Source organism: Tasmannia lanceolata, unplaced genomic scaffold (assembly GCF_043159265.1).
Source record: "Tasmannia lanceolata isolate RefF3 unplaced genomic scaffold, GAP_Taslan_0.1 ptg000018l, whole genome shotgun sequence".
NCBI lineage: Eukaryota > Viridiplantae > Streptophyta > Magnoliopsida > Canellales > Winteraceae > Tasmannia > Tasmannia lanceolata.
Window position 1 is genome coordinate 61,697,644 of NW_027518695.1, and position 25,365 is coordinate 61,723,008.

Below are 25,365 nucleotides of genomic sequence, written 5' to 3' on the forward strand. Positions count from 1 at the left end.
CGACATCCTGTCATAAGTCGTAGGGAAATAGCTACCCACCCATACGAGTAAGAAATGAATGGGAAAATGTACAATAACATTTCCAGGATTGCCCTTACAACGGGCAATTTGTCCGAGACTGTTATAAGTACTTGCCAAAACCGACGGGGCAAGCGAGTGCTTGATTCCCACCGCCATTCTTGTTGATACTACAAACGTTTCTGGGTGAACATGGTCTGTATCTCTTGGCAGCACAAAGCGACTTAATGACAACGACAAGTAAGCAGCTAAGAACCCGCTCCTAGACAAGTCAACACGGCAAAATCGAACATGATCACCTTCTAGACTATTCCGTGAGGGATTTCCTTTGAAGAAATGATAAATCCAATCGTTATAAGTCACACGTGACATGCTTCTTTTATACTCTGGATTTGAACAAATTTCATTATATTCACAAAATAATGTTCGAGCCTCTTTTGGATGTTCAAATGCATCTTGCTGCCCGTGGGAAATCGGCAAATATAATTCCTTGTTTATCGGCACGTATTCATCACAAGCCTTTCCGTAGATAGGCAAATCACAGAGATAACGGAGATCCCACAAAGATGGGGCCATCCCCCTCCATGAAAAATGTTAAGTGTCAGTCCTCCAGCACCACATTTCGCATAAAGCTCGCGCCAGTTGAGGATCAATCTTATATCTGCTTTGAGAACTAACGACTGCCCCATATATTTCCAGCGTTTTGAGTTCTTTACTAAACATTCCCAAAATAACTCGTGTCAATGCTGTAAATCCATGGTCATGTGACACGCACCCCTTCATGTTGAAATAATTATTCCAAGGGTGACGTCTCTTATTGGAAATAAGTTTTCCGAGGGTGTCAAACTCCTCTGGGCCAGAAGTACGATTATCAGGAACCAGACTACGGATCTTTTCCTTATGTTGCGAGAAATACTTAAGTCGGTGGTCCAGATTACCAAGTTCCTCCGTTTCCTCCAAATACAGCTCACGAAAATTCCTTGGCACTTTAACGATAGGGTCTAAAGAATATCTTCCAAATAAAGGATCGCCTCACGATAGTACTACTCCAGTATATTCACCTCGACGATCATCCTTTGATTTTAAAATTTCTTTGATCATCCTAAAAGAAGAAAAGAGAAAATATAAAATCAGTAAAGAGAAAATATATAATCAGTATGATGACCCAACAATAAGTCCAATTTTGTAAATCCAAATAGCATAAAAAGGGGTGTCCAAGAAAGAGCTCCCTTGTGGAAAAAAAAATCAGCTAAGTTCGCCTAGAGGACTCCCCTGCGGATGTGGTATGGAAACCGTGGAAAAGAAAAAATCAGCGTAGTTCGCCCAGAGGACTCCCCTGCGGATGTGGTATGGAACACATGGAAAAGGAAAAATCAATGCAGTTCGCCCAGTGGACTCTCCTGCCGATGTGGTATGACATCCATGGTAAAGGAAAAATCAGTGCAGTTCGCCCAAAGGACTCCCCTGCTGATGTGGTATGGAACCCATGGAAAAGGAAAAATTAGCGCAGTTCACCTAGATGACTCCCCTGCCGATGTGGGATGGCATCCATGGAAGAGAAAAAGAAAATCTGCAGTTAGGCTAGAGGACTCCCCCGCCGATGTGGGATGGCATCCATGGAAAAGAAAAAGAAAATCAGCGCAATTAGGCTAGAGGACTCTCCTCCCGATGTGTTATGACAGCCATGGAAAAGAAAAAAAATCAGCTTAGTTCGCCCAGAGGACTCTCCTGCCGGTGTGACATGCCACCCATGGAAAGGGAAGCCGATGTAAAAAGAAAAAGCAGTGCAGTTTGACCAGAGGACTCCCCTGTTGATTTGGTATGGTACCCATGGAAAAGGAAAAATCAGCGCAGTTCGCCTAGAGGGCTCCCCCGCCGATGTGGTATGGGACCCATGGAAAAGAAAAGAAAAGCGCAGTTCGCCCAGTGGATTCAACTTTCGCAGGAGATTCAACTTCGTAGGAGATATTCATTTATTGCAAAGCAAGCAGGTGATCTTTAATTACACATGTGAGGCTTTTTCGACGGGTGCCATACTATATTGGTAGGTTAGTCCTCTGGGCGAACTGCGCTGAAGTTTCCTTTTCCATGGGTACCAAACCACATTGGCAGGTGAGTCCTCTGGGCCAAGGTTTTAAATCTCGGTTTCGGTTTCGGTACGAAATTTCGGACGAAATCTTGTAAAAATTTCACCGAAATTTCAGAAATTTCCGAAACGTTTCACCGAAATTTCCAAAATTTCAGGTGAAATTTTGTACTTCACTGAAACATTTCACCGAAATTTCCGAAATTTCACCTAAATTTCCGAAATTTCACCGAAATTTTACCTAAACGAAACGTTTCGGCCGAAATTTCCGAAACGTTTCGGCGGAGTTTGGTACTCTTCCGACTCACTGTGAATTTCGTTTCGTTTTCCACCGAAACCGAAAAATTTCGGTCGAACGGCCGAAATTTAAAACCATGCTCTGGGCGAACTGTGCTGATTTTTCCTTTTCCATTGGTCCCATACCACATCAACAGGGGAGTCCTCTGGGCAAACTGCGCTGATTTTTCCTCTTCCATGGGTACCATACCACATCGGCAGGAGAGTCCTCTTGGCGAACTGCGCTGATTTTTCCTCTTTCATGCGTACCATACCACATCAGCAGGGGAGTCCTCTGGGCGAATTGCGCTGTTTTTTCCTTTTCGATGGGTCCCATACTACATCGGCATGTGAGTCCTCTGGGTGAACTGCGCTGATTTTTTCTTCTCCATGGGTACCATACCACCTCGGCAGGGGAGTCCTCTGGGTGATCTGTGCTGATTTTTCCTTTTCCATGGGTCCCATACCACATCGGCAGGGGAGTCCTCTAGGCAAACTGCGCTAATTTTTCGTTTTCATTGGGTCCCATACCACATCGGCAATGAAGTCCTCTGGGCGAACTGCGTTGATTTTTCCTTTTCCATGGGTCCCATACCACATCGGTAGGGGAGTCCTCTAGGCGAACTGCGCTGGTTTTTCCTTTTCCTTAGTATTATACCACATCGGCAGGGGAGTCCTTTGGGCGAACTGCGCTGATTTTTCCTTTCATGGGTACCATACCACATTGGTAGAGGAGTCCTCTGGGCGAGCTGCGCTGATTTTCCCTTTTCCATTCCATGACTACCATACCACATTGGCAGAGGAGTCCTCTAGGCGAACTGCGAACTACGCTGATTTTTTCTTTTTAATGGGTACCATACAACATCGACAGGGAGTCATCTGCGCAAACTGCGTTGATTTTTTTTTCATGGGTGCCATACCACATCAGCAGGGGAGTACTCTGGGCGAACTGTGCTATTGTTTCCTCAGTGGAGCTCTTTCTTGGGGCACCCCTTTTTATGCTATTTGGATTTACAGAATTGGACTAATTGCTGGGTCATCATACTGATTTTATGTTTTCTCTTTACCGATTTTATATTTTCTCTTTTCTTCTTTTAGGATGGTCAAAGAAAATTTAAAATCAAAGGATGATCGTGGAGGTGAATATACTGGAGTAGTATTATCACGGGCGATCCTTTATTTGGAAGATATTCTTTAGACCCTATCTTCAAAGTGCCAAGGAATTTTCGTGAGTTGTATTTGGAGAAAACAGAGTAACTTGATAATTTGAACCACCGACTTCAGTATTTCTCTCAGCGTACGGAAAAGATCCGTAGTCTGGTTCCTCATACTTGTACTTCCGGCCCAGAAGAGTTTGACATCCTCGGAAAACTTATTTCCAATAAGAGACGTTACCTTTGGAATAATTATTTCAACATAAAAGGCTACGTGTCACATGACCATGGATTTACGGTGTGGACAGAAGTTATTTTGGGAATGTTCAGTAAAGAATTCAAAACTCTGGAAAATGTGGTGCGAGCTTTATGCGAAATATGGATATAAGATTGATCCTCAACTCACGCCAGCTTTATGCGAAATGTGGTGTTGGAGGACTTAACACTTGTCATTTTTCGTGGGGGGAGATGGCCCCATCTTTGTGGGATCTCCGTTATCTCTGTGGTTTGCCTATCTGCGGAAAGACTTTTGATGAATACGTTCCGACAAACAAGGAATTATATTTGCCAATTTCCCACGGGCAGCAAGATGCATATTACATCCAAAAGAGGCTCGAACGTAATTTTATGAATATAATGAAATTTGTTCAAATCCAGAATATAAAAGAAGCAAGTCTCGTGTGACTTATAACGATTGGATTGATCATTTCTTCAAAGGAAATCCCTCATCATGGAATAGTCTAGAGGGTGATCATGTTCGATTTTGCCGTGTTGACTTGTACAGGAGCGGGTTCTTAGCTGCTTACTTGTCGTCTTAGAAGTAGGAACTTTCCCTTGAGGTGCTGCTCCTCCCTCAGAACCTTGATTCGGCGCTCCCTAGGAAGGAGCTTCCAGGGAGCGTGACCCCAAAGAGATGGGAATTGCTCCATGATTCTCTCACATGCTTCAATTACTCTAGTCCCACCATCACCATACTTCTCCAACTCTTCAAAGTACTTCATTGGAGCAAGCACAAAGGCTTGTGCATCTTCAGAAGGCATGAGGAACAAGTACACGTAAATGAGCATGGGAAAAAAAAGATAGTTAGAGATTACTACTTTTTGATGTACTTAAAATTTAAAAGATACATAACAAAATGGTTAGAAACTATTACTTTTTGATGTACTTGAATTTTTAAAGAAATATAATTAAAATATTACATAGACGCTCCCATGGCGCTCCGGACTCTTCTAGACCCCACGCTTCCCCGCTCCCTCCTCTGCCCCCGCCCCTGCCCTTGTCGTGCTTCTAAGCTAGTCGTTGTGGTTAAGTCGCTTCGTGCTGCCACGAGATAAAGACCATGTATGCGTAGAAACGTTTATAGTTTCAGTGGAAATCAAGCACTCGCTTGCCCCGTCGGTTTTCGTAAGTACTTGTAACAGTCTTGAACAAATTTCCCGTTGTAAGGACAATCCTGGAGATGTTACTGTTCATTTCTCAGTCGTATGGGTGGGTAGCTATTTCCCGACGACTTATGGCAAGATGCCATCTGATAATCGACTGGATTGTATTGCAGAGCGTTTTATGGGCACGCATCCACAAAAATACACTTCTCGAAGAAGCAGACTTCTATTCAGAAGCTAGAAAGAGGTCAATTTTCGTCCTTATACTCTTGGTGGTGGCCCTGAAGATAAGACTTTAAGCGACAACATCTACTTGACCACAGGAGGGAAAAGAAATAGCATTCCTGAGTCGGATTTGGAATTTCGTATTTCTATTAGGGAGGTTCTTCTGACATTAAGAGATCTTCAATAAATTGGCTTGGAGCCGTACTACCCATACCGATATGGTCACATATTTCGTTATGATCAAAGGGTTCAGCTACCTTCTCCATTAGAACATTTGGATCGTCGAAATGTGAATCTTGCCGAGCCGGCCGGCCTTTGGATAAATTTATTGCGCGAGGGCACAGGTGTGACGTTTATAATTCCAAAGAACTCGAGAGGAAGGAATTGTGTACGTACGTTGGTGGTCTTCTGCCTGGAAAACCTTTTGCTAAGAATATTGGCAATCTTGTTCTGCCGGAACATGCTGCTTTTGAATCATGTGGGGGAAGATATCAGTTTCATAGGCATAGCGAAGCAAACCTTAAACCTAGTGCGAAGGTCCAGAATAAGACTTCATCCACACCAGTTTCAGCTTCATCCAAACCAAAGAATAAGAATGTTACCTCGCGTCAAAGGGCGAAACGACCTAAGACCTACTTCTGAAGGGTCTTCAGATGAAGACAGAAATCCTAAACATAGGAGGAGGAAAAAGATGATTTAGAGCATGCTCCAGATGATTTCTTTGGTAGTAATGATTGTGCCTCTGAAGATCCAATTGTTGTCACTGGATCGACTCCTACCATTATTGGACCGACTGAAGTAGTTTCGCAGCAAGGTACGGTCTATTTTTCCGCTCTTTGATGATTTGATACATTACAATGTTTGCGTTTTCTTATTCTTTCCTTTCTTTCTCAGGTAAAGATAAAAAATCAGCCAAAAGAAGAAAATCGAAAAAATTGACTGTGGGTGACAAAGTAGATATCCCCTTCGATCCTATAGATCTGGAGTCATTGGATCAATTGCCTATGGGATCTTCAATTGACAGCATATTGAATGGTGTACCATCAGATGGAGGTAATCTCCTCCAGTTCTCGCTTTTTCTTTCAAGTATAAATTTCTACGAGAGATTTTTCTTTTCTATTTCTAATCTTTCCCTTTTTTGCCTTAAGGGTGGACGTGGAGGATCAAGACACTCTACGGAAAGTTTCGCAGAAGAATGCTCCAATTCCAAAGGACATTATCCAATTTGCACCCTTGAAATTGTCATCGAATGTAGGATGTAGGGTTGACTTCTGCAACACAAATGCTGAAACCATCCGTTGTAACTCAGAGACACAAACGGCTACACCATCGCTGCTGGTTCCAACTAATTCATCACCTGTGTCAAATTTGGCTGCTTTGACCTCGATGGCTGCATCAAAGGCTTCTCATTCGCTACCACATGCTTCTTTTGGTGTTCCATCAAGTTTGAGTGGTCCACTTGTGCAAGTTTCGAAATAAAAAAAAATGGCATTTCTGCTATTGGCCCTAGTGTTTCAACGCCAACATCCGGAGTTATATCAAAACCGACACCAAAACTGACACCTAGTGCTATATTAATACCAACATCCCCTTTGGTGGCAAATAAACCATCTATGGCAGCACTTTCTTCTTCGACTGAGATTACTACTGTGATGTCGTCGTCTCACAACAATTCATCAACCGAGACTCCAGTTTCTGAACAACCTTTTGACATGGCTGATTTTGATGTGAGCATTGATACCCGCTAATTTAGCTGCCGCCAGTGTATGGGGAGACACTACTGAAAGCCTTAGCTCGTTGTCAGGTCTCAGAACTCCATGGAGTGAAGGATTGTGCACAAATGATCCTAAGTAAAATCGAACCATTTCAAATCAACGGAGCTCATTCCCTAAGTTGTAAGGCACATATATCGGGAATCCTTAGGTTGGGGGAAGAATCTTCCCTTGATAAAGACAAACAATCATTTCATTGGGATTGTATTGCAGAAGCGGAGCATCGAGTTTCTGTGTCCTCTTTGAAGTACGATCAAAGTAAGCATGCCATTGAATCCCTTAAGGCCGAGGAATCTGTTATAAACACCCGCCTTAAAAATTTGAAAAAAGAATGATCAATGATGCAGACTAAGATGAGTGATCTGAAGAGTGTGAAGAAGCATTAATAAAGGCAACGACAGAAAGAGTAGCTGCCATAGCTTCTTAAGAAAATGCAGAATGACGAGTTTCAGAGCGACAAAATCTTCTGAGGGAAAGCCAGACAACTTTGGAGGAAAGGAAGAAATTTAGAGATTTCGCCTCATTTCAAATGACTTGTTCGGATTTTTATTGTATGTTTTCATTTCTTCCCTCCCCTTTAGGGAGGATAACATTTGGTTATGTATCTCCCCTTTTTTGAAAAGAAATTATTTTCTTTACTTATTTATTCATTTATTGGTTATGTGATGTAGGCTTTGTTTTTTTGAGATCACGGATTTCATGTGTAGTATAACTTCATGAAACGCCTGTTGATAGGAGGGAAGAGGCGATCACCTTCGACACAAATCAACTAATAGGCGCCGTTTGCAAGTCTTTTCAACTACATACGGCCCTTCCCATTTTTCATTGAACTTTCCGCGAGATCGTCTCGATATCACTATAAGTCTTTTGATGGTGAGTACCAAATCACCTTTTTTAAAGGATGTCTCCTAACTTTCTTATTGAATGAAGGCATCATCTGTGCTTGATGCGCCTCTAGTCGTTGTTGTGCTTCAAGGCGGTGCTCGTCTAATGCTTCTAAGTCCTGCAATCTTAATTTGGCATTTTCTTCTTCAGTGATGGAATTTTGGATGGCTACTCTCAAAGACGGGAATTGTACGTCCAAAGGTGATTTAGCCTCTCCACTGAAGACTAAAGAATAAGGGGCAGATTGTGTGGGGGTGGGATATGTTGTTCTATACGTCCACTAGGCTTCTTGAAGTCTTTCATGCCAATCCCTTTTATTTCTTGAGGTAATTTTCTTAAGAACTTTACAGAGTGTCTTGTGGAATGCTTCTGCCAGCCCATTTGCTGGAGTGTAGTAGGCTGACGAATGCAGTTGTTTGATGTGGAATTTATCACAGAATCGGTCCATGGCTCAATTTTTAAAAGGTGTTCCATTATCTGAGATAATTCGCTGTGGTACCTAAACGGTTGATAATATTTGTTCGGATGAAATTAGTAACATTTGTTGCCTTTACAACTTTAAGGGGAATTGCCTGTAGGGCGGCAAATGAACCGAGCCGGATCACAAACAAGTTTGGGTTCGGCTCATTAAATGCTCGGGATTAGGCTCGTTCGTTTACTAAACGAGCCGAACATGGGCCCAAAAATTAGGCTCGTCAAATAAACGAGTCGAACTCAAACTTTGTATAGTTCGGCTTGGACAAGCTCGTGAACTTTTTAGGCTGGATTCATAAAGCCGAGCCGAGCCGAGCTTTAAAGCTCGGATTATGTTCGTATATTACTATATATATATTATATGTATATATTACTTAATGGTATTTATTTGTTGTGTTTACTAAATGAGCTGAACCTGAACCCAACCAAGCTCGAGCCTGGCTCAGCTCGGCTCGGGCAAATTCCATAGAATCTGCTACCATGGTAGACCAATAATAACCCTTTTTTTTTAACTGTTGTTGTAACTTTGGACCTGATTGGTGAGCACCACATATACCAGCATGCACTTCGTTCAATGCACTTCTTGCCTCATTTTCGGAGAGACATCTTAGGAGAATGCCGTCAAGGGACCTTCGATACAAAGCGTCATTGAAGTATATGAATCAAGGACCACGTCTCCTTACATCCACTTTTTGCTTAGGGTCAGGAGGTAGTCTCCCATTCTGCAGATAATCGACCAACGGTTGATGCCAGTCATCTATTTCGATCTCATAAATCGAGACCGTATCCATAATGGGACTTTCATCTTCAAGAAAGTCATACAAAGATGGCAAAATTTGTCGTTCTCTGATATTAACTTGGGTTATCTCATTACTAGGAAGTACTAGCGATGCAGCTAATTTAGCTAAAGCATCAGTTTGGGTGTTTTTTCCGCGTGGTATATTCATCATTTCTTTATGCTGGAATTGACCTACTAACTGTTGGACCTTTTTAAAGTAGGGGACCAACTCGGGTTTTCTTACCTCATAAACATGGAGAAGTTGATTTATAATTAGTTTTGAGTCCTCAAATACTTGTAGGGAGCTGATTTGCATGCCGATTGCCATTTCCAGCCCAATAATTAGCGCTCCATGTTCTGCAGTGTTGTTTGAACATGGGTCGATAATGGTGAAGGAATATGGTAGTACGCCGTTTTCCGGCATGCAAAATACAATGCCTGCCCCCGCTCCAGACCTTTGAGAAGCTCCATCAAAGAACATTTGCCATCCTTTTCGAATTCCCATATAGAAGACTTCTTCATTAGGTAAATCTTCTGATAATGGCCAATTATCGGATTTGGGATTTGCAGCAAGGAAATCGGCTAAAGCTTGACCTTTTACTGGTTTTTGTGGTACATAAGTGATTTCGAATTCCGATAGCAGTAGAGACCATTTCGCGAGGCGTCCAGAAAGGGTTTGCCGGGACATCAATTATTTTAGTGGATCAACCCTAGATATTAATTTCGCTCCTACCAGTGTGCAGCTTAAATAGTAGCAGGCACTTTCCTTACCTTCGTCATTGCCCTGTGCTAATAATGCTCCCAGTGATCCCTCCAATGGCGCGACGTAAAGGATTAGGGGTTTTCCTTTGACAGGTGTTGTCAATACTGGTGGATTGAGGAGGTATGTTTTAATGCTTTCAAACGCATTGCTACAAGCTTGATCCCATTCAAAAGGAACATCCTTTTTCCTTAATCGGGAAAATGGCTTATATCAACCAGAAAGATTTGAAATAAATCTCCTGATATATGCTAATCTCCCTTGCAACCCTTTTAATTCTCGGATATTGCGAGGTGGAGGCATGTCAAGGATGACCTTTATTTTTGTTGGATCAATTTCGATTCCCTGATGACGTTCTATGAAGCCTAGGAATTTATCAGACGTCACTCTAAAAGCACATTTTAGAGGATTCATTTTTAGTTGGTGCTTCCTTAAGCGTTCGAATACACAACGAGGGTCATTGACATGATTCTGCCAATCTTTTGTCTTGACCACTAAGTCATCCACATAACATTCAACCAGTTCATGGAGAATATCATTGAAGATGATTGTCATTGCACGTTGATATCTGGCTCCTGCATTTTTTAGCCCAAAAGGCATGACCTTATAACAGTAGATCCCTTTAGGGGTTCGAAATGCAGTGACCTCTTTATCTTCAGGTGCCATACATATTTGATCATATCCTGCGAAGCCGTCCATAAAAGATAAGGCTTGGTAACCTGTGGTCGAATGAACTATTAATTCTATAATTGGCAGTGGGAAATTGTCTTTAGGACATGCATTATTAAGGTCACGAAAATCCACACAGACCCGAATCTGCGCATTTTTCATTTTGACAGGGACTACATTTGCTGCCCATATGGGATATTTTACTTCACGAATGAAGTCTGCAGATTTTAGCTTATCAACCTTTGCTTCAATTTGGACATTTAATTCGGGTTGGAATTTTCGTTGGGACTGTTCAACTGGCTTTATTTCAGGATTTATTGTGAGTTTATGAGTAGCAATTTTAGAATCTAAACCAGGCATTTCTTGATAAGTCCAAGCAAACACATCAATATACTCAAGAAGGAGCGCATTGTACACTTTCATTTCGTTATCATTGAGTAATTTGCTTACATAAGTATCTCTAGGTTCCTCAGGGGTTCCTAGGTTAATTTCATACAAATCATCAACAGTGGCTTGGCCTCCTTCAAATTGGGGCGGAGCAGAGTTTGGTTCGATAACATCTTCATCTGTCGGTATTTTATCTACAAATACCATGAGGACGTGTTCTATTTCTTCTGGTTCCATCCCAGTCACATGCACCTGGCGAGACAAATCGGCTTCTAGTGTGTGGATATCATTATGGCCACTCCGTCCCAGACTGTTGCCAACTTCATATCCCATTAACATAATCAATTTGAATGCCTTCTCCGAATAATGATGTAAGGGTTTTGGACTCGGAGTTTGTTGGGAATGAGAATTGTGTGTCCCATATATTGGTTTGTTCGGTTGATCAAATCGCCTAGTGATCCTCACAGGTCCCATAGCTGGTGTCACTCGGTGATTCCATTTGACAAACCTTGCTGGCTGTCTTCCCCTAAAAGGTACGTGATTTGGGACTATCTTCTTCCCTTTTCCATTTGTAAGTTTGGGTTTTCCAAGTCTTTCGAAGACAGATACACGAGGAGATTTATTATGAGATGCCTTTGACTCTTTGAATTTTTAGAATCTCTTTCCTGATGAAGATTCTTGAGCTTCCGTTTGCCAAGTCGTATGTGCCCGACTTGTAGAGGCTGAAGATTTGCCTTTTGATAATGGAGTTTTTTGAGCACCGGTCGCTATGTGATGGACAACCATCTTACGCTTTCCTACCACAAAGGGCTGAAATCCTAGCCCGTGTGTGGCATTTATACAACTTTGTTGGACTTCAAATGGAGCCACTCGTCTCATTTGGGGCTTCTTGAGGTCAAGACCCATATTTTCTACCATTTTTACCGCCTTAACATTTATATAATCGAGACATGGGGGGTCTAATTTCACTAAACCCTCTTTCGGAGTCGGTGATACGTAAGATGGTCCTTTAGAGAATCAGATAGGCTTTTGCTTTGGATTCTTTGATGGGACTATGCAAGTCTTTAGCTCCTCTGGAATCAAAGGATCAATCTTGGTCAATGGGTGGATCATCTCAATTGGTGATAGAGTCATTCTCCCTCTATTGATTCGAACCAACCTAGGTTCACACGCTTTCTGTTGAGATTTTGGTATGTATTGGAAAACGAGTTTCTTTTCTTTTTCCTTTTACGACTCAATTGTTGCTTTTTTAGGTTCCTTGGGATCAACGATAGATGACTTTTCAAGATCTGCAACCGTACATTCTTGAGGATCCTCTACCATGTAGAATTTTGCATCCGCGAATTATGCTTCAGCCTTAGTGAAAGAATGTTCATCTGCATTCACCTTTTCTTGACTCCCTTCAAAATAATATTTGAAGCACTGGTGTAGCGTCGAAGATACCACCCCATTATTGTGTATCCACGATCTTCCAAGTAAAGCATTGTAGGATGTTTCAGCGTCAATGACATGGAAAAAGACCATGGATCTCAGGTTGCCAATTTCAAGGTGGAGACTTATCGTGCTGATGGCTCTTTGACCATTTTGATTGAACCCTTGTATCACAAGAGATCTTGGCGTGAGATCCTGAACCTTCGAACCCAAATGAGTGATGATTCTCCAAGGCGACAAGTTGACTGTAGCTCCAGAATCTAACATTATTCTGTTGATTTCTGCTTCTTCCAGTATCCCTCTAACAAAGAGTGGTCGATTGTGTGCTTTTGTGCCCAGCAAGAGATCATCGTCAGTAAAAGTGAGGGTTGCCATACACTCTACGATTGTCTCCGGTTTTGGAGGGTTCTCTCCTATTCCGACTTAACAAACTTCAGTGAGAAAATCGGCGGGGCTTATGAGTCCTCAAATTAGTGCATATCTCAACTCTTTTGACATTTTTAAAGCATCGTAAACGCCAAGTAAAGCGGGAACCATTTTGAGGTGTGCTACAACATCGTACTTAACCGGTTCCTTTGTTGAGGGTAAAGCATTTGGGACTAGGTTTGAAGAATCTTCATTTCCCTCAGTTTTCTCTTTTCCTGAAGGATTTGCCGATTGCTTTGGTCGTCGACTATATTGTAAAATGGTTGCATTTGCTTCGATAGGCTCTTCAGATAGAAAGCATAGATCACCGTCATCCTCAAATATTTGCGCCATCAAGCAATCTTCTGATAGTTGACCCTCCTCAGAGATAGGTGAAACTGACGCTACATTTAGAACGAACAGACGTGGAGACTCCAAATGCTCATATGGCGGAGGCACCTCGCATCCTTCATCTTCATTCCAGGGCGTATCTTTAAAATTTGGTGGGAGCCCGGGTTTAATTAGCAATGGCCACGGCAATCCTTTCCTTTGCATTTCTTCTTGAGTGGTAGGTAACCCTGATCTTTCCAATGCTTCAACCATTAACTTCTCTGAAAGCCGTTTCTCTTTACGACTGACAAACCATTGAAACCCGCCTTCATCACATGAATCCTCAGTATATGAAGAATCCGTGTCACTATTATCACTTGGAAAGAATTCATGGTCCACCGAGGAGCGAGGCACCACCAATATCGGTAAGGTTTCTCATTGTATTCTATTATAGAATTCTGGCGGCATAAACTCTCTAAGTGTCACGAGGCTTCGAGCTTTTGGTTTGAACCCATCTTTGGGATATGGAATATCTGGAGATCGTTTTGTAGCTTTCGGAAGCTGCCCTCTCTTTCTATTGGCAAGAGATGGAGCTTCTTTAATGGAGATAACATTGGTAGCTGCTGCATTAGTATTATCTTCCTTGTGATCTCCTTTCAGACGTATGGACCATTCATCAATCAGCTTCTGGATTGCCTTTGAGAGCAAAACATTCTTGAAGATTGTGGTTGACCAATTGATGGCATTTGCAATACTTCAGATGATCGGTCGTTTCATATCTTCTGGACGTTTTGGCTGAGGTAATTCTGTTAGTTCCTTTTCCAGTAGATGTTCAAACAAATCTTCGACTTCTTCATTTGGTAAAGAGTAAATTTTTTCTTGTCTCTCCTTAATTGATTTTGTTTTTGGTTTAACTCTATCTTTTTCATTTACTATTTCTTTGTTTTCAACAACCTTTTCTTTTCCTTTATTTTTTCGATCTTTTCCGACTTCTATAAAGGCTACTTCATTAACCTAAGGAGAAGTTCATTCTTTTTCTTCTTAGGCAGGAGTGGCTGCTCCGTCTGCTTTCGCTTGAGAGAAGCTTCTAGATTATGCGCTTTGGTGCCCAATTCTTCGAAGCTCCTGATCGTAGTAACAAACAACGGGTGCGAAATTGCAAAATGCATCCCTTTCCGGCACAATTGAATGAGTTCTGGTTCTTTCGAATTGGTGGTGCACCTATGGCTCAGGTTTCTCCAACGAGCTATATAGTCATCAGTAGACTTAATTGGCCTTTGTCTGGTTTTGGTAAGTTCACTAACACTTACATCTCGTCGAGTGCTGTAAAAATGCCTTAGAAATTCATACTGCATTTGTTCCCAGCTAGTAATCGAATTTGGCTCCAACTTTGTGTACCATGTGAAAGCTGCGTCCTTGAAGGTTTGCACAAATTGCCTTACCAAAAGAGGGCCACTTTTTGCCGAATCTTCAGTCGCAGAAATGAAATGTGCAATTTGTTCATTTGGGAATCCAGTTCCATCGAACTTATCAAATTTTGGATGTTGGTATCCTGAAGGAAATAGAATATCGTCCATATATCTGGGATATGGTTTTTGATTGTTAAGTGGGGTCTTACATGCCGCCGTTGTAACTTCTTGGACCATTTGTATCACCATATCTTTTAAGGCCCCAATAATTGAGGGTGTCACTGTTGGTGGTTGCCCAACTTTGAGAGCTATGTTTTCCGCCTCTTTTTCTTCCAATCTCCTCCTTAATTCCGCAATTTCCGCGGCCAGTGCAGATTGTTCTGTGGCGCCAGTAGTCATAACTCAACTACATATTCATTAGAGAATCCTAGCAGGGTCAGAGGCGTTGACGACCTTGGAGATGGTGACCTTAGCGGAGAATGGATAGGAGTTGGGGTTCGGGGAGTTGATAATTTTGGCGACTCCGGAAAATCACTTTCGACGAAAATTGCTTCCATATCTCCGTACATTGGATTTTCCCTCATCACCGATGGTGTATTCTGTGACACAGGAGATTCCACTTTGGATAAAGTCTTCAAGATCTTCTTAGTCATATTGCGAGTAACTGGACCCGCATATTGGCTGCAGTCAGGGACTTTCATCTCAACCTCCTTCTTGGCTTTGTTCCTTTTAGCCCTTTGCTTTCTCGAAATCTTGGGCATTTTTGCAGAAGTCGTCGCCGCTGTTGAGATGAAGTTTGCTCCCAACCTAATATTTGAGACAGAGGATTCCACGCCCACTGGTGGACTCCCTTTGAGAAGTCCACAAACTGAGAGTTCTACGGCGTAGATTGTTCGAAAGTTGATATTCAAAGGTGGTGAAGTCTCCACGTGAGCTGGAAGCGATATTCTTGATGCAGCTGGAGTGAATGAATCCGTAGTTGAGGAAATAACACAAGTTGATTTCGGTGTTACAAAAGCCATTGTTTTCTCTCTTTCTCTCTCTCTGCACAAAGAGTAAAGAAAATAGGAATACATAAACTCTAGGTACGAGATATTTTATTTTATATCCAACAAGTGAATTACAGGTTGAGCTAACATACGCTGGTATTGGAACCCTTTTGGGCTGGAGGGCTAGGTTAGAAGCACCGAGAGCCTCCTCTCCTTCAAGCTCTCAGATCATGTCCCTATAAGCAAGTCGTGAGTGGAGGCCCTAAAGGAGCCTTACCTCTGGTTGCGAGGCTTCACCGACTAAGAGCATATGCCCTCGCCGACTGAGAGCCAAGTCGTAGGGGGCCCCGTGCCGTCCGGAGTCGGAAAAAAAACCCGGCATGGAAGGTTATGATGATTAGGAAATCCTGACCCAGTGTGTGCAAACCAGGACTCAGCTTTAGTTGAAGGAACCTTTTTTACTCCAAGATGAGAGGAGAAGTGTGTCCTACCGGACATGCTAAAAATTTGTTCGCAACAAATTTCACATGCATGAAAAGGGAAATCACACATAAAATAAATTGGGATTAAATTTCCCTCCTGCGAGAAGAGGTTTTATTAATTTTGGTAGGGATCGTACATTTCCGGCTTTATTAGTCGTTAATTACATTTCTTGAAGAAAGAAAATGCCTCTCATTATCCATTGAGAGGTTCCCTATCTAAATACAATTTTTAATTAATTATCCTTCAGCAAGATATGATTTTTTTGTTAACAGATCTTTTCGGAGGAATACGTAACCATCACTGTATTTAGGGATTAACTTTTTTTATTAATCCCTTTTTACTTTAGGGGATAGCGTAATGCGTAACCACCCATTTTCTCTCTCTTCTAATCTTAATAAGGGATTTTACTATTTTGCCCTTGTTGTAAAATTTCGAGTCCAACAGTATCAACAACAACACGGGTGCCAAGCATGCCACCATCATTGTATGTGCATGTCACTCTAGTCTCTGCAACTGCATGGTGAGGGAATCAAGATTATCTTTCTGTTTATGGCGAGGCTCCTGTTCTCGGCGATGCTGGGCCATTAATTTTTCCCATCGGTCCTCTTGGGCTCTCTCCTCATCATGTCACCGTCGATACTCGTTCGGAGCATGAATCCTCAACAAGCGATCACAGACCTGCTCCCATCGGTGGAATGGAGGTTTGCCTAAGTCACAACGCTCTCTTTCTATGAGCATCCACATAGACTCTGCACTTAGTTTGACAATCTCTCTGGCAAGCCGTAATGTCTCACGATGGTTGAAGCCATTGTATCTGTGATACGAATCAAGTGCATCGGCCCAAATCGTACACTCAGTCTCAACATCACCATAGCCATAGATGTGAGGAACAAGTGGTGATGCCATAGATGCTTGCGCGGCTCCAAAAAAAAACTAGATGGAAATTAGCTGCAGCCTTTAATGCCACACTGCGGTTTTACTAAGCCAAATCTAAACTAATGCTCTGTGATGCTATATGCTGAAGGATGCTGGTCTGCAAATCTGAACTATTCTTCAATGCTTGGCAAGCAACAGGCTGGTTCAACTCAACTGAAGTCAAGGCTCAACTTGGGTTTGGTGTCTGCTAGATTAGAAGTTCTCTGTCTTTTAACAATTGCAGCTTTGTCAGATTTGAGAGTTGCAACTGCCAATTTATGTTGACAGCTCTTTCCTCGGTTCTCAATTAGCAACTTCTGTAAAAACAAATCAGTTCACGCCTTTATAAAATCTGATCAGTGACATACTCAGCACCATATACTCCTAGAATCAGCACCCAGGATGTGAACCAGTCAGCTATAACGGCCAAATAGTTTACTGCAGAAAACCTTGAAGAACTATCTCCAACTGAGAGATAATAAGTCCTGCAAATTCTGTATAATAAGCCTGAGATTTGATGATTAAGCTGCCGGTTTTCTCATTCAAGTTCTAGATGAAATACTCTAATTTGCTTGCTGCTCCTGTATGCCAAGAAGCCAAATATAATAGCCAATGATTTATGTTCCGACACCTTGATTTAAGACGTCCCAAGAGATTGTAATTTCTGAAAATTGAATTTGAAAGAACATGCAATGACTGTCAGATTGGTCAACGAGCTCTCTGTTTTGGAAGAGTTTTGTACTAGAAGGAACTGACGGACATGGAGAAACTGAAATTGAGAGCCATCTTATGCTAGTATTCAACCCTCCAACCTGGAAAAAAAAAATTCATTGGAGTTACTTGTATATTCCAACCAAAATGGAAGTATGCAGTAGGCAGGTCTTGGGACTGGTCTCTAACTCCAGTGGACAACAAGCTTGGTTCAACTAGATTCAAGTAGCTGAAAGTGTCTAGCATGGGCAACCTGAAAGTGTCTAGCATGGGCAACCCGCCAACCTGAAAAAAAAAATTCATTGGAGTTACTTATATATTCCAACCAAAATGGAAGTATGCAGTAGGCAGGTCTTGGGACTGTTCTCTAACTCCAGCGAACAACAAGCTTGGTTCAACAAGATTCAAGTACCTGAAGGTGTCTAGCATGGGAATTGCTCCTTCGAGATTGGAACCCAACTACGCAGCTGCTGCTCTCCACAAACTGTCCACTCCCAATGGCATGTTCCAACACTGAGTTGAAATTACAACAGTCCGATGTTCAACTGTAGGTTGGTACTATTGGAAAAAAATAATATTGGCTCAGTACAATTAGCATAGCACAATATCAACCGCTAGTGTTTTGTTTGAAATATCACAGCCATGCCTTGAGAAATTCCAATATAGCACATTCAACAAGCTTGTACACTGTAATTCCATTAAATCTAATAATGTTCCAGCAAAGGAAATCAGCTAGGGACGATCAAGTAGCAGAAAGTTTCAAATAGCACATTAACTAACAGTGGCCAAGTAACCCAGACCAAACTGTAAAAGGCCTTAGCATCAGCTCCGATCCAACTCAATTAAGAGCCTTAACTGGTTCTGCTAGCAAATGTGGATAAGGGTTGATCCAAAACAATCTGTAATGAAAATGCCATCTTTGAGGAATGACCATGGACAAATTGATCCATGTGACAAGTGCTTCTTGTTCAGATTCAAATGGTGAGGAATTTCAACATGTTTCATTTCCGCTAATGACCAAAATTAAGGTGTTGGGTCTTTGCTCTAATCTGTGCTCAATGGTGCTCCTTCGGGTAGATCAAGCAAGAATAGAGTACTTTGTAAAGCCCAAATATGTAAAAAAAAACACTGTAAAAATATTGTGGGCAGAACAGTCCTTGCTCTGTAGTGTGGTTCACAGGTTGTTTTATAACAGGACATTTCTCAAACAGCTGAGGTGCATCTTTTTTTCTGATAATTCCACAAAAAATCTCTTCTCAGGAACTCATATAAACAATATGCAAAATGAAATTCCAGACTGAAATTGCAAGGAGTTGAGGAAGAGGTTCACTGTAGCACTTTAGCAAGCACTTACAATGCTATCAACATGATTTCATCTCTCATGTGTAGCTTGGTAAGGATTTTACTAGCCATTCACTTCATGGAACCTTATTCAAACAACAAACTCGTCCTGAAGGCATTGAAGATTCTGCATGTTGATTGTAGGATTATGATTTCCAATTCAAAGCTGGACTTCTCTTCGAGGAATGTAGTTGCTGTAGATCTGAAGCTTGAGAGGAGATTCAATCCAAGCAAGATTAAGGATCATACAAAAGATCTGGAAAAGAACAACGCAATTCCAGATCTAGTTCCGATTTTTCAGGATCTCTGGTGCTCAAACCGAGAGAATGTTTCTACCTAGGGATCTTTGAGTTTGACGATGGACCTTTCTATTACTCTGGTGTAAAGATTTAGGAGGCTTACCTAAATTTCAATTTGAGGAGATTTCAGATGCAGACCTTGGAAAAATATACAATCACCTATTGCGAGATACACAAGCAGATTCCTCAAGCTTTGTGGAAATCCGGGTAATTTGCAATCACTATCCTTAGCTGATCTTCAACCAAGCACACACACAATCGCCATGATCAAGGTCGTCTCAATCTCTGCAAATTTCTGTCCGAGGATTGTGGAAATTAAAATTTCTGTGAGCTAACTCTAATACCAAATTGATGTAGAGCGCGATCGGCGGAAGCGATCTAGATCTGCAAAAATATTTTTTTTTTGAAATTTGAAAATGATAGGGATCTTGATCTTACTTCTGGCATTTGGACACTCGGGATCGGATCAAGCACGGAATCGTCGACAAAGAACCTTGCATGTAACAAGGGATGAAAAGATGGGAGAAAATGAAAAGAAACTGCAATCAATAGTTTGCAATTCCCATTTCTCAAGAAAAACAAGAAAAACAAGAAAAGAGAAAATTTCTCTCCAAATTTAAAATCCTCAGAGGGTGTCTAAAATGACAGATCATGTTTATATACTAGCCCATTACAATATAAAATGACGTAACTACCCTAGTAAGCAAATGACCACTAAAACACATGAAAATAAGAAAAGACAAACATGACACAACATGACTAATACTAGTGAAACCAAAATAAAACCTACACTAGGAAGACATGGAGGCTGACGTAAAATGCCCAGGGGATGCTCCTGCATCACATATATGACAGGAACGAAATAACAGAATCTTCAATTCTAAAGAGAGGCATTGGAAATACATAGTACTAGACATTAAATTGGCTATCATCTCACGGGCAAAGACAACAGTAGGTATCCCGTATGCTACGGGAATGATTTTACAAAATTGGATGTTGGTGATCAACGAGTGCGTTCAGCATCTCAATATAGCTCCGAGATGGGAACCTCCGCCAGAAGGGTGGCTGAAGCTCAATTTTGCCGGAAGCTCAATGGGGAACCCTGTGGCTGGAGGTATTGGAGGTGTTATACGGAATCTGAATGGTGAAATCATCATGTCATATTCTGGGCCTGCTGGATTCTGGGATGCAATTGAGGCTGAGACAAGAGCACTCCCGTCCGGATTGAAGTGCTATGCCGGGCATAATCTTGGTCCCCTCATTGTAGAAGGTGACTGTGAATGTAATTGCTTGGTTGAAAAATAGACGCTCGGGACCATGGAGGCTAGCTCATTTATTGGACGAAATCTGCGATCTAATTTGCCTCATCAAACCGTCCATTCGCCATATGCGTCGGTCAGCAAACTCAAAGGCGGATGAGCTTGCAAAGAAAGGTGCAGGATTACCAGCTATGCGCGTTATTGTAATCGTTAGGGGGGGATTAATCCTGTCTTCCGAATTTGAATCTTATATGTAAATCACCCTCTATGGGTTCATTCTATCAATCCCTTACTTTGTATGGTGGGACGTCTTGTCCCCATAACAATGTATGTTTTGACTTATGGAATGAAATTATCATTTTCTCCAAAAAAAAAAAAAGAAAAAAAAGAAAGAAACTGCCTGTCCTCGACATCCGAGCGAATTTCTCTTAGTCAATGATAGGGATGGAGAAATAGAATGGCCCAGGTAACAGCTCCAGGGATGGGGAAATGGAATGGCCCAGGTAACAACTCCATCCTAGACCCATAAGTCTTTGATGTGCTCCTCTCTCTATCTAAGTCCAGGCTATACAGTCATGGGAAAACATCCATCCATGGCCTATCCATACACCCGACATCTCTCTCTCTCTCTCTCTCTCTCTCTCTCTCTCTCTCTCTCTCACACACACACACACACACACACACACACACACACACACACACACACGCACGCACACACAGCAAGCTATCAACAGCCAAACATGGGAGTGCAGATATCATCTCCCTAATGTACAATACAGTTCTAAATGTGACATAAAGAAGAGCTTAATCTATAAAATCTTCAAGTATAGTTCGTTGCGAAAACGGATGCACTTTCCTTTCTGGGTCTGGTTTGAAGGAAATTGTGACCTCATACTAGTTGTGAATAATCTTATCAAGCAGAAAATGCAATTTTCATTGCTATTGCAGATTTCCCCCTTCCTCTATGAGTGCATCTAACCCATTCCTCCTCAGCCAGAAGAGTGCTTGCAGGATTCCTCCTGTGGGAAAACCTCCAAAGAATGGATCTCCAGATCCAAGAAGAAAAAGAACAATGGAAGAATAGATGATCATGAGTTTCCTGAACTTGCTTACATAGGACACATCTCGAATCTCTGTTGGTACCAAGAAAAAACAAGCGATCAGATGTGCTGAGCTTACCTTGCAGAGCTTGCCAAGCTATGAGGCTGTGTCTAGGGATATGGCCAGGGAACCATATTGTATTTGCCCAAACAATTTTTGGAGATTTTGGTCTAATTTGATCCCAGGCATTGCGAAAAGAGAATATGCCACTGTTTTCCAGTTTCCATATGGGGTAGTTTTCTGTGGAGGATTGGAGATATATTCCTTCTTTCAGAATTTTCGAGAGATTATAGGGAGGATCCATCAGGGTAAGATCCCAGATGCCGTTGCTTCTCAGTTCTGCAATGGTAGACTGTCTGGGAATGTTGGTGAGGGATCTCCCCACAGGGATTTGGGAATCGATGGGACCATTTGGATGCCAGGGTTGTTCCCAGAATTTTATGTCTTGCCCAGAGGCAATGGCATAACAGATATGATTTTTTGCCTCAGTTCTCACTTTGAAGATGCTTCTTGCAACCCACAATGGTTTAGAGGGCATGTTCATTAACCAGATGTTTTTCTTTACGTGCTTCCCATAGAACCATTTCACCCAAGGAGTATTCCTTTGCTGAATAATGTGCCAGAATAGTGTCAGCTGAGCAGCCTTATTTATATCAGTGAGCCTCCGGATGCCAACCCCACCTTCAGATTTTGGCTTACATAGCGCTTCCCAAGCAATTGGGTGGTATCTTTTTTGAAGAGAGGATCCACCCCAAAGGAAATCACGAAATATTCTCTCAATAGAGTTCAGTACACCAATTGGGATACAAAAAGCAAAAGACCAGTACAGATGAAGGGAATTCAGCACAGTTTTGATTAATTCAATTCGACCTGCTCTCGAGAGGAGTCTGTTGGACCAAAGAGTAATCTTTTTCCTCACTTTAGAGATGAAGGGTTGACAGTCTTGAAATGTTATTCTGGAGGAGAAAAGTGGTAGGCCCAGATACCTTATAGGAAGTTTTCCTTCATTTATCTGAAGCACCCTACAAATTCTTCGACGATTTGAGCCATCTACCCCAGCAAAGAAAAATTCGCATTTGTTGAGGTTAACATCCAAACTAGTGTAATCATGGAAATACTTCATACATCTGTTAACTTCCTTTACTGCTTCCATGGAAGCAGAGGAGAAAATCATAACATCGTCTGCAAACAGTAGGTGGGATATTCTGATATTCTTTCTGGCGAAGGGAGAGCATCTATCCGATGACGGGAGAGACCTTTCAAGAGTAACGGATAACATCTCCATCACTATGCCAAATAGGAGAGGTGATAAAGGGTCCCCTTGTCTGATACCATTTGAGGACCGAAAGTATCCTTTTGGAGAGCCATTTACTAACACAGAGAAGATGGGAGTTGTGATGCACTGCTGAACCCACCTACACCACACTTCATTGAAACCAATCTTCTTTAAGAATTCAAGGAGGGAGTCGTGCCTGATGCTATCAAAAGCCTTTCTTAGGTCCATTTTGACACACATTGCATTTTTTGTGCCCTTCCGATGAAAATTGTGGCAAAGATCATGGGATAGAAGGATGTTGTCTTGGATGAGTCTTCCTTTAATGAAAGCTGACTGGGAAGGACATATAATCTTCCCCATGATCCTTTTTAGCCTATTTGCCATCAACTTTGTAATTACCTTGTATATGAAATTGCATAAGGAAATTGGCCTATACTGGTATGGGGAGGAAGCTCCTGCACATTTCGGTATCAGTGAGATAAAAGTTGCATTTGATTCAGATAGAAGCTTACCTGAACGGAAATTTTTTTTGATAGCAGCAATTGTATCATCCTTTACTGAATTGTTTGAAAAAAGCTCCATTGAATCCATCAGGACCAGGGGCTTTATCACCATTAGAATTTTGGATAACAGCTTCAATTTCGATAGGAGAGAATTCTTTTGTTAAATCATCAGCTTCAACAGGAGTAATAGTGCGAATTGGATCTGGAGTGATACAAGGTTGAAGATGAACATTTGAGTTTAGAATCTTTTCAAAATAAGAGACTAAAATGCTTTCAATTAAACTGGGCTCTAATGTGATTTGACCATCTTGATCTACAATCCCCTGGATGCAGTTGGAATTGCGCCTTGCGCTTATTGCAGAATAGAAAAACTTTGAGTTCTGGTCTCCCAAGTTGATCCAGTCAACTCTAGACTTTTGCCGAAGGAGGAATTCCTCCAGAAGAGCTGTGGAGATGAACTTTTCCCTTACTTTTACTTCTTCAGCTCTCAAAGCAAGATTAGCAGGATCCTCAGCACATCTTTTCTAAATCTCTTCAAGTTCACTATGCACTAATGGAGCTTGGATATCAATTCTGCCAAAAACTAGAGAATTCCAGATTTTAATGTCTGGAACGCAACTCAAGAATTTTTGAGAAAAGAGAGACACACATGCAGATTATACTCAGGCATATCCTCTCCCTTATCAAAGTCAGAACGCTTAATCTGAAACTCAATGACATTGAATCTGATAGAAACAATTAGATTGCATTGAACCTGAATATCCCTCTATTTCAGAAAGAGGAGCTTATTCAAACTTGTAGCTGGGGGTACCTCCTGAAGGGAACTCAGTTAAACTGAATACAGACGCATCCATCTCAGAAGACAGAGCTTCAATAGGGGGGATTTTCCGGGATTGCAGAGGTATCCCCTCAATCCTATACTAGCTAGACATGAAAGCCTGCTCCATCAATGACCTTGAACTCGAAGCTATAGCTCATGGCCTCCAAATTGCTTCCTCCCAAGGGATCCAGCACCTCTGGATTGAAACAAACTCAAAAAATGCTGAGAATATGATTTTAGGAAATTCAACCTGCTCTTGGCGCAAAATTCAAACTCTTGAATTTATCAAAATAGTCCTAGCCTCACTATCCTCTTGGAAATTATCCCACATCTGGCGTGAAGCAAATAGGGTCGTAGATTTTCTATCTAAAGTTGATTGCCCCTGTAAAGGTTCCTGCATGTCCTCTGTGGATTGCCCTCCTCCCCTTCTGTCCTTTCTTGAGGAAGATAGGGGGGGAACTTTGTATGCTCGTGTGTAATCCTTTTTTCTATTGATGTTACTGATGAGAAGTCTTATATTCGATTTTAAGTTAGCTGCTCGGAAGGCTGGTTTCTTCATTCCGGATCGGTCTAGCTGCTGCCCTGTTTTTTTGAGTAGTGCCCTATTCCTGTGGTTGCTGATTATTCTTGTGGACATCGCCCTTGGCTTTAGGGATAGTTTACTTTGGATGCACTGCTCTATTTTCATGTTGTATTTTTTGGGTTTTTTTGTTAGGGGTCCTTCTTGGATTGCCCCCCTAAAATTGTTGGCTTTCGAGCCCCCTTAGTGTACCTTTTGCCATTTATATGAATTCTGGTTGGGGTCTGCCTAATGCCTGCTTACCCATAAAAAAATAATAATAATCATAATAATCTTATCAAGCAAGGGCTTTCAAGTTTCAACAAAGCCATGTGATCTTTTTTTTCATGTGATATCTGCTGTTTAAAATTTAAGGCGTCCCTTATTTCTTTCCTGTGGTCATATGTAGTTCTATTTTAGTTTTATCCCATTATTAATTTATATTTCTTTGGAAAGAATATTAATTTGTTTGCTAATATACATGCAGAGATGGGCCATCATCAGAAAACGTAAGGCCAACCTGAATCGAGGCAGTACTAGCAACTCAACGGGTACAACACTTTCTGAGGCACAGCTGGCAGCACGCCAAGCAGTCTCCATCGCTCTCAATATGCCTATGATGGGAAGCTTATCAGCTATGTGTTCAATTGGTATTGATGATTCTCCAC

At 41.7% G+C, this 25,365-nt stretch overlaps 1 protein-coding gene across 2 annotated transcripts in view; it reads left to right on the forward strand.

Moving 5' to 3' along the window:
• Positions 1-25,365, forward strand: part of LOC143849633 (uncharacterized) — a 66,316-nt gene that overhangs the window by 30,498 nt on the left and 10,453 nt on the right. For both annotated transcript variants that reach the window (XM_077358730.1, XM_077358732.1), the window contains exon 5: positions 25,185-25,347. In XM_077358730.1, coding sequence (XP_077214845.1) covers positions 25,185-25,347 — 163 coding nt within the window. The remainder of the gene's footprint in view (positions 1-25,184; positions 25,348-25,365) is intronic.